Source organism: Taeniopygia guttata, chromosome W, assembly GCF_048771995.1.
Source record: "Taeniopygia guttata chromosome W, bTaeGut7.mat, whole genome shotgun sequence".
In the NCBI taxonomy this organism is placed as follows: domain Eukaryota; kingdom Metazoa; phylum Chordata; class Aves; order Passeriformes; family Estrildidae; genus Taeniopygia; species Taeniopygia guttata.
The window spans coordinates 11,368,380-11,381,571 of record NC_133064.1 but is presented as its reverse complement, the minus strand read 5'-3'; the positions used below and the strand labels follow the sequence as shown (position 1 = coordinate 11,381,571).

At 39.6% G+C, this 13,192-nt stretch overlaps 1 protein-coding gene across 4 annotated transcripts in view; it reads right to left on the bottom strand.

Moving 5' to 3' along the window:
- Positions 1-13,192, bottom strand: part of LOC116806898 (guanine nucleotide-binding protein G(q) subunit alpha) — a 374,172-nt gene that overhangs the window by 91,824 nt on the left and 269,156 nt on the right. For all 4 annotated transcript variants that reach the window (XM_072923077.1, XM_032744725.3, XM_072923076.1 and 1 more), the window contains exons 4-5: positions 9,908-10,036; positions 8,809-8,938 (exon numbers count right to left, since the gene is read on the bottom strand). In XM_072923077.1, coding sequence (XP_072779178.1) covers positions 8,809-8,938; positions 9,908-10,036 — 259 coding nt within the window. The remainder of the gene's footprint in view (positions 1-8,808; positions 8,939-9,907; positions 10,037-13,192) is intronic.

The window sequence follows — 13,192 nt, the reverse complement described above, 5'->3', positions numbered from 1 at the left end:
GAGCGGGTGGATCAATTTTTAGGTCCTAATATATACACTTGGGAGGAATTACAATCTATACTTAACATTTTATTCACGGTTGAGGAAAAGAACATGATAAGAACTGCTGGTATGCGGGTCTGGGATGCTCAACCTGCACATGCCCAGCAGCGGGCCAATACCAAATGGCCTCTCGAGAATCCCAATTGGAATAACCAGGATCCGGTCCATAGAGCTAACATGCGGGACTTTCGGACCATATTAATTGATGGCATAAAAGAGTCCGTTCCTAGGGGCCAGAACATAAATAAAGCATTTAATGACAGACAAAAGAAGGATGAAACCCCCACTGAATGGTTGGAGAGGTTAAGGAAAAGTTTTCAGCTGTACTCGGGGTTAAACCCGAATGACCCAATGGGACAGGCAATTCTTAAAGTCCAGTTTGTCTCTAAGTCCTGGGATGATATTAGGAAAAAGATACAGAAAATGGATGATTGGCAGGACAGGGGTTTAGAGGAATTATTGCGAGAAGCACAGAAGGTTTATGTCCGAAGAGAGGATGAAAGTCAGAAGAAGCAGGTGAAAATGATGGTTGCTGCGGTAAGGGAAAGCAGGCGAGCGGAGGAAGGACAGAAGAGAGTCACTCGGAATAGGGAGGGTGACAAGGGAAAGGTAGGAGAAAGGGTGTGTTATTATTGTGGTAAGAAGGGACATTTCAAAAAGGAGTGCAGAAGGAGGCTTAAGGACGAGGAGGAGTTCAAAATCGAATAGGGGAGTCAGGGGCTCTATTTTATGGGGACCGGGAAACATCAAAAAGAGCCCTTGATAAAATTGAAGGTGGGTCCCCAGAGCCAAGAAATAAATTTCTTGGTCGATACGGGGGCAGAGAGATCTACTATTCAATTCCTGCCTCAGGGCTGTAATTTATCGAAACAGACAGCCACAGTAATAGGAGCTAAGGGAGAACCATTTGAAGTACAAATTATTAAAGAGGTGATGGTAGAATCAGGAACTAAGATGGGGGTGGGTGATTTCCTATTAGTTCCTGAAGCGGACTACAATTTGTTAGGGAGAGACTTGATTGTTGAATTAGGAATTCAAATTGAAGTAGTAGAAAAAGAGTTAAAGATTAGACTCTGCCCCCTCCGTTTAGAAGACGAAGAGAAAATAAACCCTGAAGTATGGTATAATCCAGGAACCGTGGGCAAATTAAATATAACCCCATTTACAGTAAAAATCAGGAATCCCGAGGTCCCGGTAAGAATAAAACAGTATCCAATTTCACTAGAAGGGAGGAAAGGGTTAAAACCTGAAGTTGAAAGGCTGTTAAACAAAGGACTACTAGAACCATGTATGTCGCCTTTCAATACCCCGATCCTGCCAGTAAAAAAGGCAGATGGATCCTACCGATTGGTGCATGACCTTAGAGAAATCAATAAGAGAACCGTAGCCCGATTCCCAGTGGTGGCAAATCCCTATACTCTTTTAAGCAAACTAGGACCTGAGAACGAGTGGTATAGCGTCATAGATCTGAAAGATGCTTTTTGGGCTTGCCCTCTAGACGAGTCTAGTCGAGATTATTTTGCCTTCGAGTGGGAAGACCCTGATACAGGAAGGCGGCAGCAACTTCGGTGGACTGTGTTACCCCAAGGGTTTACGGAATCCCCCAATTTATTCGGGCAAGCCCTAGAACAAGTTTTACAAGATTATAAGACAGCCTCAGAAGTGAAACTAATTCAATATGTGGATGACTTGTTAATAGCAGGGAGCGAAGAAGACAAAGTCCGAGAGGAGAGTATCAAGTTATTAAATTACTTAGGATCCAAGGGGTTAAAAGTCTCCAAAGCAAAGTTACAATTTGTAGAAGAGGAAGTTAAATACCTGGGACATTATTTGAAAAAGGGAGAAAAGAGAATTGACCCAGACCGGGTGCAAGCAATTCTGTCTCTCCCTCTACCACAAAATAAACGACAAATTCGGCAAGTATTAGGACTTACGGGATATTGTAGACAGTGGATTGAAAACTATAGTGGGAAAGCAAGATTTTTATATCACAAACTCACCCAGGATGGTCATCTTAAGTGGACAGAAGAAGAAAGATCTAAATTTCAAGAATTAAAGGAGACCTTAGTCCACGCTCCAGTCTTAAGCCTCCCGGACCTAAATAGACCCTTCTTTCTATTTGTTAATACCACAGATGGGGTAACGTACGGGGTACTTACTCAGGATTGGGCAGGGAAAAAGAAACCTATTGCCTATCTATCTAAAATCCTAGACCCCGTGAGTAGGGGATGGCCTAGCTGTCTGCAAATAATTGCAGGGTGTGCAGCACTAGTAGAAGAATCACGGAAAATCACTTTTAATGCTACTTTAAAAGTATTAACTCCACATAACATACGGAGTGTGATGCAACAGAAAGCAGATAAATGGATATCTGATGCCAGGCTCCTGAAATATGAAGGGATTTTATTAGAAACCCCTAATTTTACCTTAGAAACCACCACTCTGCAAAATCCAGCCTCCTTCCTTTTCGGAGAGCCCGAAACTGAATCACTAATGCACGACTGTGTAATCACTATAGAAGAACAAACTAAAATTAGACCTGACCTAGAAGAAGAAGAATTAGAAACTGGAGAGAAATTGTTTGTTGATGGATCATCCAGAGTAGTCGAAGGTCAAAGAAGATCAGGATATGCCATAGTGGGGGGGCCTGACCTAGAAGTAATCGAATCTGGAGCCCTAGACAAAACATGGTCAGCCCAGGCCTGCGAGATATACGCTATCCTAAGAGCCTTGGAACTATTAGAAGGAAAAGAGGGGACCATCTATACAGATTCTAAATATGGGTACGGGGTGGTACACACTTTTGGGAAATTATGGGAAGAAAGGGGCCTCGAGAACTCACAGGGAAGGGACTTAATACATCGAAAGCTAATAGTAGCCCTCCTGAGGGCTTTGAGAGGCCCTACAAGGATAGCGGTGGTCCATTTAAAAGGGCATCAACGGGGAATGGATTACCGGAGTAGGGGTAACAATGCGGCAGATTATGAAGCAAAGAAAGCTGCAATTATTAAAACACTAACCTTAAGCGAAGGAGTTAGGAAAGACCTTGTAGATACCCCAAAAGACCCTGAGTCGACTACCCAGGATAAGCTGATATTTACAATAGAAGAACAGGAGAAGCTTACAAAATTAGGAATAAAAGAGAAATCGGGGAAATGGCTGTTAAAGGATGGGAGGGAAGTTCTACCTAAAGCCGTAGCTCAGCGGATGCTCAGTAAATTACACCAGAGAACACATTGGGGCGCTCAAGGACTGGTGGATCACTTTGCCACCCATTACATGACGGTGGGCCTACATGACTTAGCGAAAGGAATTACTAGGAGTTGTCCAACCTGTCTACGGGTAAACAGAAAAAAAACCTAAGGAAACTGACCCTGGGTGGGAGGCCAGTGGCAAAGAAGCCCTTTTCAAATCTGCAAGTAGACTTTACTGAGCTCCCCAAGGTAGGGAGACTGAAATATCTTTTGGTTATTGTGGATCATTTAACACATTATGTGGAAGCAATCCCCACTGCCAGGGAGACAGCTCGGACAGTAACAAAAGCCTTGCTGGAAGAAGTAATACCTAGATATGGGGTCCCAGAGACGATAGACTCTGATAAAGGCCCCCATTTTACTTCAAAAATAACACAGATGCTAGCAGAAGCTCTGGGCATAAAATGGGAACAACATACCCCCTGGCATCCACAGAGTTCGGGGAGGGTAGAAAGAATGAATGGAGAAATTAAGAAACAACTCACCAAATTAGTACTAGAAACTAAACTATCCTGGATAAAATGTCTGCCGTTGGCATTATTAAATGTTCGAACTCAGCCACGAGCTGATATAGGACTGTCCCCATTTGAAATGTTGTATGGGGTGCCCTATTCCCTAGAAAAAGTTCAAACTAATCCTAACATTACTGATCAAAGTATTAATAAATATTTAACCACTTTAATGAAATATAAAAAACAGTTATGGGAAAAGGGGATGTGGGCCCAAAGACCACCCCTAGATCTTGTGTTACACCAGGTACAACCCGGCGACTGGGTCCTCATCCGAAGCTGGAAAGAAGATTCAATCACCCCAAAGTGGGACGGACCATATCTGGTTTTAATCACCACTGACTCCGCAGTCCGCACAGCAGAGAAGGGATGGACTCATGCTAGCAGAATAAAGGGGCCGGTGGATCCAACTCGATTCCATACAGCTTCCAGGGAAACGAGCTGGAAAATTGACGGGAAGCCGGGGGATTTAAAGTTAACAGTAAAAAGGACTTACAAATAATTTTCATGAACACTATCAACTCTAAGGACATTTGGGTTGGGGATAACTGGGGACTGCAAGTACAACTGGTGGGAGAAACAAAACCCCCAGGATACTGTAAACGTCTAGAGGATTCAGCCCAGCAGCCCTTTTATCGGTTCATCCGACTTGAAAAAGAGCAGAAACCTTGGGAGGGGGAGGGCCATGCTGAACATCAAAGTATTAGAGTAAAGTGTAGCTGGTTAGATTGTCATTGTTACCCTTTTGCCTGTTTTTCCTGCAAAATCTGTAAAGGATTGTGGTGGGCTCACTGCAGAAAGGGGAGAGCTCCGAAAAGTATATGTCAACGCTGCTGGCTGGAGCAGCGCAGATTGACCTCTGAAGTACTAAATTACAAGGTTGCCACTCGGGAATTGATTAAAGGATCCCCTGAGTGGTGGGAGATTTTCGTAAAAGGAATAAACCCTGAATTCCACTGTTACCATTCCAATGAACCCCTGGGTCCATTCCTCACGGATATAGTCCAAGTCAAGTGTCGCAAATTAGTCAAAAGGCTCAGGTGCGACACCCCACAGTTGAATGCGAAAAACTGGAACTCCCGGAGGTCAAAGTGGGAGAGAGGGAACGATCCCACCCCTGAAGAATATCTCTGCTGTCGAGAAGATGGCTTACCCTGTAACTTGTAGCAACCAAGTTGACAGGCGAGACAGAGAGGTAGGTAGTGGGGTTGAGAGGCCCTCCCAAACCTTGAAAAAGAATATAAATCATCATGGGTATAAGAATGGTGACAACGGAATGAGGGAAAATGGGAATGTAAAACTGAGTATGATAAGTAACATCCTCTCCTGCAGTGTGTATCACTCAATCCTACGGGTTTTTATGTTTGTATGGCTTCCCCTCCAGAGTGCCACAGTTAATATACATGAACCCTTTAAATGGACCTTAAGCAGATGGGAAGATCACGATACCCGTCATATTTTACAGACAATAACGGGACCTGGAGCACCGAGCTTTAAGATTGGGATTTGTGATTTAACTCAAAGTTCAAAATGTGGGCAGCTGTTAAATTTAACAAGCTTCTATATGTGCCCTGCCTCGAACCCAGGGAAGCAATACTGTAATTACCCTAGACATTATTACTGCGCCTATTGGGGTTGTGAAACAATAGCATCAGCGTGGGCTCCGGGTGGAGGATTAGACAAATATTTAAAGGTAGGGCATGGACCAGCAGGGTGTAAACGACCACAAGAGTGGCCTTGGACTGGGAAAAACTTACTTGGAAACTGCACCTTTCTTTACCTAAATGTCACTCAACCAAGTGATTCTGGATGGTTAATAGGCAAAACATGGGGGGTTAGGCATTGGATAGAAGGACATGATCCAGGAAATCTGATACAAATAAAAAAGGAGGTAGCTCCACATGACCCTAGTCCTATAGGCCCAAATCCAGTAATAAGCAATGACTTAAAAGAGAGTAATAAAACCAGAGATAATGTTGTAAAATCAAACAAAATTGATCAAGAACCTCAGATACTAGTGCAGAAGTATACAACCTTATGGAAAATTATGCAAGCTACTTTTGGAGTTTTGAATCATACTTATCCTAACTTAACCAAGGGGTGCTGGCTTTGCTATATGATAAATCCACCCTTTTATGAAGCTATTGGGATTACATCTGAGGCAAGAGAAATAAATGGTACAAATCCAAAGGAGTGTCTCTGGGGAAAGGGAAGAGATAGTGTTTCAGGCATTACACTGTCCCAGGTTAGTGGACAAGGAAGGTGTGTAGGGAAAGTTCCAGCAGATATGCAACACCTCTGCAACACGACAGTAAGCATTAACAGAACAAACAAGCCTTCTGATTGGCTTATGCCAGCAGTCAATACTAAATGGGTATGTCAACAACTTGGAGTTACACCCTGCCTATCGGTAAAAGCCTTTAATAATTCAGATTTCTGCATTCAAGTTCTAATAATCCCCAGAATCGTATACCATCCAAAAGAATACGTACTAGAACATCAAATGACCCCTGAACACTACCTGGCTAAAAGGGAACCACTTACAACACTAACGGTAGCAATTTTGCTCAGCTTAGGAGGAGCAGGAGTAGGAACAGGGGTTGCCTCCTTAGTGAGTCAAAGCCAGGGTATGAAAGCTCTGCGCACATCTGTAGATGAAGATCTGAGTACAATAGATAAAGCCATAAGTGAACTAGTTAAATCAGTGAAATCCCTTTCTGAGGTAGTCCTCCAAAACCGAAGGGGATTAGATTTGTTATTCTTACAGCAGGGTGGGCTTTGTGTTGCTTTGCAGGAAGAATGCTGCACTTATGTAGATCACACGGGTATTGTAAAAGACACGATGGCTGAATTACGCAAACAAATAGAACAACGAAAAAGAGAAAGAGAATCCCAGCAGAGCTGGTATGAATCCTGGCTTACCTGTTCTCCCTGGCTAACCACTCTATTATCCACCCTTGCAGGACCAGTAATTTTACTAATTCTAGTACTTACTTTTGGGCCATGTATTCTTAACAAGCTTATTACACTAGTGAAAAATAGATTAGAAGCTGCACATTTAATGATGGTAAAACCAAAATACGAGCCACTTAGCGAAGTAGAAACTGAAGATTATTTAGAATTAAGCAAAAGGGAATTAGAGCGCTTTATTGAACAAAAAGAGGTTTAAAATAAAAAGGGGGGATATTGTTAGGAAAATAAGGCCTTTTTGTTCATAATATAGAGTTTTCACATCTATAAAATAGAATCTTCACTTAGAGTTTTCACTTGTCTGAATGTTAGGAAAATAAGGCCTTTTTGTTCATAATATAGAGTTTTCACATCTATAAAATAGAATCTTTACTTAGAGTTTTCACTTGTCTGAATGTTAGGAAAATAAGGCCTTTTTGTTCATAATATAGAGTTTTCACATCTATAAAATAGAATCTTTACTTAGAGTTTTCACTTGTCTGAACATGTTCTCATTTTGCCAAGCATTCCAGAATATCTCTCAAGGACAACTTCGTTATACACTGCTTTAACTAATTTAGGGAGTAGAGGTTGGTTGTTAGGCATCAAAGCACCTAAGCGAATATCTTCAAGGACAGTTCCGTAATCCTGTGGAATGCGAGTAAACGTGCCTAGAGATAACATTTCTTGTTCTGAGAGAATTCCCAGATCACAGAAACAAGCCTGAGGAAGACTACTGGCCTTCATCCCACGACCACCAAAAGGCAGAAAACGACCACCTAGCAACAGGGTGCACCTGCGCAGAAAAGACACCAGAACGTCACACTTCCGGAGGAGAAGACCCAATAAGTTGGGGGGGAATGGGGCACGAAAGGGCGGTAGTTGGAATAACTGCCGCCCAGCGCGCTGATTTGCTTTCGTTTCCTACCATTAATAAATCTTTTTAATTGGATTAGAAAGCCTATTGTGCTCGTTCATAACAAAGACTGTAATGAGATTTCTTTCTTTTATGGGAAAAGTATAAATTTAAAAGCTTCCAAAACTCCTAGTCTTTCTTGAAAAAATTAATATTGAAAAAGTTGAGAATACAATCATGACTGCCCTGGGACATCTGTTTTACCTCAGTATGTCAAACCTTCTCTTAAATAATAAAATCAACATATATATACAGTCATGAAGAACATTAAAATGTTTTCTTTTTTTCACCTAAATTTTGTAAATGAATGCTAAAAACTTGCATAGAATGGTGTTGGTGAGTAACTCATATAAGTTTGATGAATAATGGGAATAGTCTTTATGAAAGAAAAAGTCCAAATATAAATTTCCCCCCTACTTTTTAAAATTGTAAACAAAACACTGGGTACTCCTGCACTTTTCCTACTTAGTTCATGTATCACCACCCATGAGTTTTTTACTTCTGCTATCCTTTGAAGTAGAAACACAAGTAGGAAATATAAGCCAATATAAATCCTATACTTTAAGTCAATGGAATGAAGTTTACTACTTTAGGGTCTGTTCTAGCAAAGAATATATTAATTTTGTTTTAATTCCCATTGTATTTTTATGACTCTGTTACACAACATTAACCATGCAAATAGCTACAATAAGAACATTTCTCTACCATCAGCTATTCCACCTTTAACACAAAATAGATGGGTTCCACTGACCTTCCATGGAAGAGATCAGTTTGTGTCATATTATTTGAAGATTTGCATCTTAATCCATGTAGAACTTCTAATTTCATTCCATGCAGTTGCATACAACTGCTGGCAGATATTTGGAAAACAACCAGGAATGGACAAGCCAGCCTGCTTTGAAAATGTCTTAAAAGGACTAGCAACCTTCTGTTTTGCTGCTTAGCATGAAGTATTCAATCTATCATTAAATTTTACTGGTAAAAAAAAAATTAATATCCAAATAAACATGCAAAAACACACACACCAAAACTCTCTACAAAATTGTGTTTTAGTCAATTTTCAAATAAAATTTAAAATTAATTTTAGGTAAAGTACTTTTTTCTTAAAAGCTGGTGATTTATGCTAATGCTTGCTTACCTCATTGTCAGACTCCACAAGCACTTGATCATATTCACTAAGAGCTACTAGGAACATGATAGATGTGACATTTTCAAAGCAATGTATCCATTTTCTTCTTTCCGATCGCTGGCCTCCTACATCCACCATTCTGCAAAATTAACAATGATCGCATCAACTCCACAAATACCTTTGCAAATAAGCATACAAACACATGAAACACTGAATTCAAGAATTTAGTTGAAAACAATTTGGTTCTTCTTAAAACTGTTACCATTCATATTAAAGACTAATGGAATGTGCTGTAAATAAATAAGTTATCATATTTGCTTTTTAGTTTGATGTGCTTTCTGAATTTAAATTATTGTGGGTCTCAAAGTCCTCAAATTTCTGTTATTCAAAACACTTATGATTTTGAGTCATGATTCTAGAATGTGTGCTCTGTATATTCAGCAGAAATACAGCCACAGAATTAAGTTGGTGGTCTGCCATTCTCCCAAGAAATTACCAGTCAAAATTCCAAACTTGTCAAGGCTGTCTAATTTTAAGACCATAAATAGAATATAATCTGTATTTAATGAAGTTGGTAATAGCCAAAATAAAAACTCAAATTTACTGACAGAGTGTACTCCAAATTTATTATGGATCTCAATGTAACTAGACACTCAGGTGTCTAACTTGTACTTGTAACTGCATAGTTATTCTTTAGCAATTGTATTTGCCCTCAGAATGAGCTGTGGGGAAAATTATTTGTAGGAATGGCATTAAATTTGCAAAATATCACTTCTCTATAAAAATCAAGTACAGAAGTGGTACTTTTCCATTTCATAATTATTCATAATAGAACATTTGTACTAATTTTATTGAAAAATTACTTCCAGTTTTTCTATCAATAATAACTACCTTCAGAAAAGGACAAATCTCTCTCTCATTCTCTTTACACCTTTAAGAGCAGCTGTTAATGATATATGGACAAACACATGAAAATAAAATTAACACCAAGCTCAAATTTTTTAAAAATTGACTAATTTGTACGTTTAACCAGTATATTATACATGGTATTGCTAATGCAAAAGGAAACAAAAGAAACAAAGCAAAAGTGTGTTAAACTTTTTTCTACCTGAAAATGACGCTTTGTAAGTCAAATGGATATTCAATGATCCCTGTTGTTGGAACTCGAACTCTAAGCACATCTTGCTGAGTTGGCAGATAGGCCAAATCTGCTATGCGGTCCAAGTCGTTAAGGTAACTATAGATGGAAAGAAATAACAGGAATGCAAGACAGTGAGACCATAATCCCACTGAGGAAAAGAGAAAGGTAGTCTTAGGAAAAGAAATGAGGTGTGGGATAGGAAGAATTACAACAGGAAAAAAAAAGCAATAATGACATAAAAGAGGAAAGGAAATGAAAAGGAGTGCTCCAGTCTCTCTCTCCTTTTTATTATAATGATTGCTATTATCATTATTATTAATAATATTATTATTATATGTTACTTTGTTTCAATTATTAAACTGTTATTATCTGAACCCATGGGTTTTACTTTCCCCCCCCCCCCCGATTCTCCCTATTCCACTGGGAGAGGGGAAAAGCAGGGGAGTGAGTGAGCTGCTGCATCATACTTAGTTGCTCACAGTAGATATAACTTTCGATTATTTTATCAACTTAGAGGGAATGAAATGTTTCTGACAATCAGTCTGAAAGCTTTCTCTGCATCAGCAATACAAAATTTCATTCAAAACTCTAAAATCAATAAAATCTCCTTATATTTATCTTTAAAGCTCATGTTCCCTCTGATCCAAAATAATATAATTATTTTTTTAAAAATCATCAGTGGCTAAGCGTGTGTATCATAAGGATTGTCATCAGAGTATTTCTGCTTTACTGCACCTACTGCTTTGTACCACATCTGAATATTTTGGAATATAGCAGAAATTAATTGTTTGTCTTTACTCATGTACAAGCTTCCCAAAATGCCAGTAAAACAAATCAACAGACATGCTCAATACCATTAAAATGACTTTTGAATTAACTGTGTAAGAGTATACTTTTATTTTACTAGAATTGCATGCACATTTTCCGTTAGGAGGAATGGGGTAATGGTGTAATTTTTTTAAAGTAACTTACTGGGTTGACAGACTATTTCAAAATGCTGAGCAGGAATATGGAAAGTATAAATGAATAAAAGTGGATATTTACATAAAAAGGAAAAGATGACTGGAATACTATTATAACCTAAATGCACACTACCAGCACACACAATTTTCAAATATTGTCATATCTGTTACAGTAATACAGAACATTTAGAATTTTATTTTTTTAGAAAAGCATGGAATAGTTTCAGTTGGAAGAGTACTACAATGATCATGTAGTCCAACTGCCTGACCATTTCACTGCTGTCCAAAATTGAAAGCATATTATTAAGGACATTGTCCCAATGCCTCTTAAACACTAAAAGGCTTGGAGCATCAGCCACCTCTCTAGGAAGCCTCTTCCAGCGTTTGACCACCCTCTCTGTAAATAAATGTTTCCTTATCTGAACCTTCCCTGATGCAGCTTTGAACCATTCCTACACATCCTGTCAGTGGATTCCAGGGAGAAGAGCTCAGCACCTCCCTCTCCATGTCTCCTCCTCAGGAAGCTGCAGAGAGCCATAAGGTCACCCCTCAGCCCCCTTTTCTCCAAACTAGACAAACCCAGTGTCCTAGATTGCTAGGCAAGATGTATTCTATTTGACATCTGTTAGAGGTGTGGCAGTTATCTTCTGTTAATTGGGCAGTTTTCTTTAGCTCTTCCACAAACCAATCCTCCCTCCAGGGAGACATCTGCTCTTAATGGCCTATTGAATGTCACTGTATGACTGATAAAAGTTACAGCATCCCATTGTGAGATGCTCCGCCCAGAGGAAGGAGCCAATAATTCCTAACTGGATATAATCTGAGTTTTTGGGAGACTAGACTCGGCCTTTCCACTGGATTCCCAGAGGAACAGCTGGGTCTTTCGACTGGACTTTCAGAGAAAGACTACACCCTTCTATAGGATCACTGCTCCAACAGAACCACTCCAGGAGGACTGCAGCCATTCCAATTTGGACTGCTACCGACACCCTTACCAAAAGGGTGTCAGGTTGTATTCTGACTCTGTCTGTGGTTTTTATTTTGAATTATTGCATGTATTTTGGGGGTTTTTTTTGTTTGGGTTTTTTTTCCTCCCTAATAAATTGTATTTCTGACTTGGAGTCTCTCTGGTTTTGCTTTCAAACCAGAAGACCCAGAGTCCTCAGCTGCTCCTCACAGAACATGCCTTCCAGCCCTTTCACCAGCTTGGTGGTCCTTCTCTGGACACCTCCAAAAACCTTCATATTCTTTTTAAATTGTGGGCCCCAGAACTGCACACGGCACTCAAATTGAGGCCTCACCTTTGATAACTTGTTGATAAAGGGTGTATCATAGTTTTGGTTTATCATATTTTATAAGTCTTTATTATTGTAGTGAATTATATTCAAAGCTTCTTCATATCAAGTTGGATCAATGAGTTGAGTGGATCAATTGATGATGCAAATGATTTTCTCTGAGTTCATTAAAAGAGCGTGAATATCTCTTTGAGTTAGCCAGTCCAGCATGGGAGGAGCATATACATGGCTAAGCTCAATATAGAGTATAAGAACTGAACAACTAGCAGAAGAATATTGAGGACAGCAACAGGCTTGAATTGGTTTCAATCCACATATTCCCTCCTGACACCTGAGGATGCCTAGAATCCTGACAGTGAGCACATAATAGAGAACAGTAATGACAATCCCACTGGTATTGTCTCTGGCACAAGCAGCAGCTTTAAATATAAAGATAAATACATCAAACAACTTTTCCAACTGCAACTGTGCAGGCCAAATCCTCACTCTAGCTGCTTCTAACTACACCTTTTTCCATAAGTCACAGTCCATGCTTAACTCTTGCTCTTGTGCAATGTCTCCATGATCTATTGCTGTGAAAATTATTTGAAATAGCAAAGAAACACTATCAAAATTGCTCAAATTAAGACAGCTTGTTTGACTGATACAGACTGGGGTGTGAGAAGTTTGTAACCTCCAGCAGGGAAGTGGGATGCAGTTACCTTTTCCACTGGTTTATTTGCAACCAGAAGAGGACTTGTGAAGACATTAAGTTCAAAAGATACATAACAAAATGATAGGGCTACATGAAATGTCTTGAGAATGTCTGAATTCAGACTACTCTGGATGAAGTGTAAAAGTGAACACTATTAGAAAATTAATATTTTTATTTATTTTTTGTATCATTACTTATTAAAGACACAATTCACCATGGCTTTTAAAGCACTCATCTACTGCAGTTCTAATCAAACTACTGACAAATACAGTACTCGTGCAAAAACATGCTGTCTTGGTTT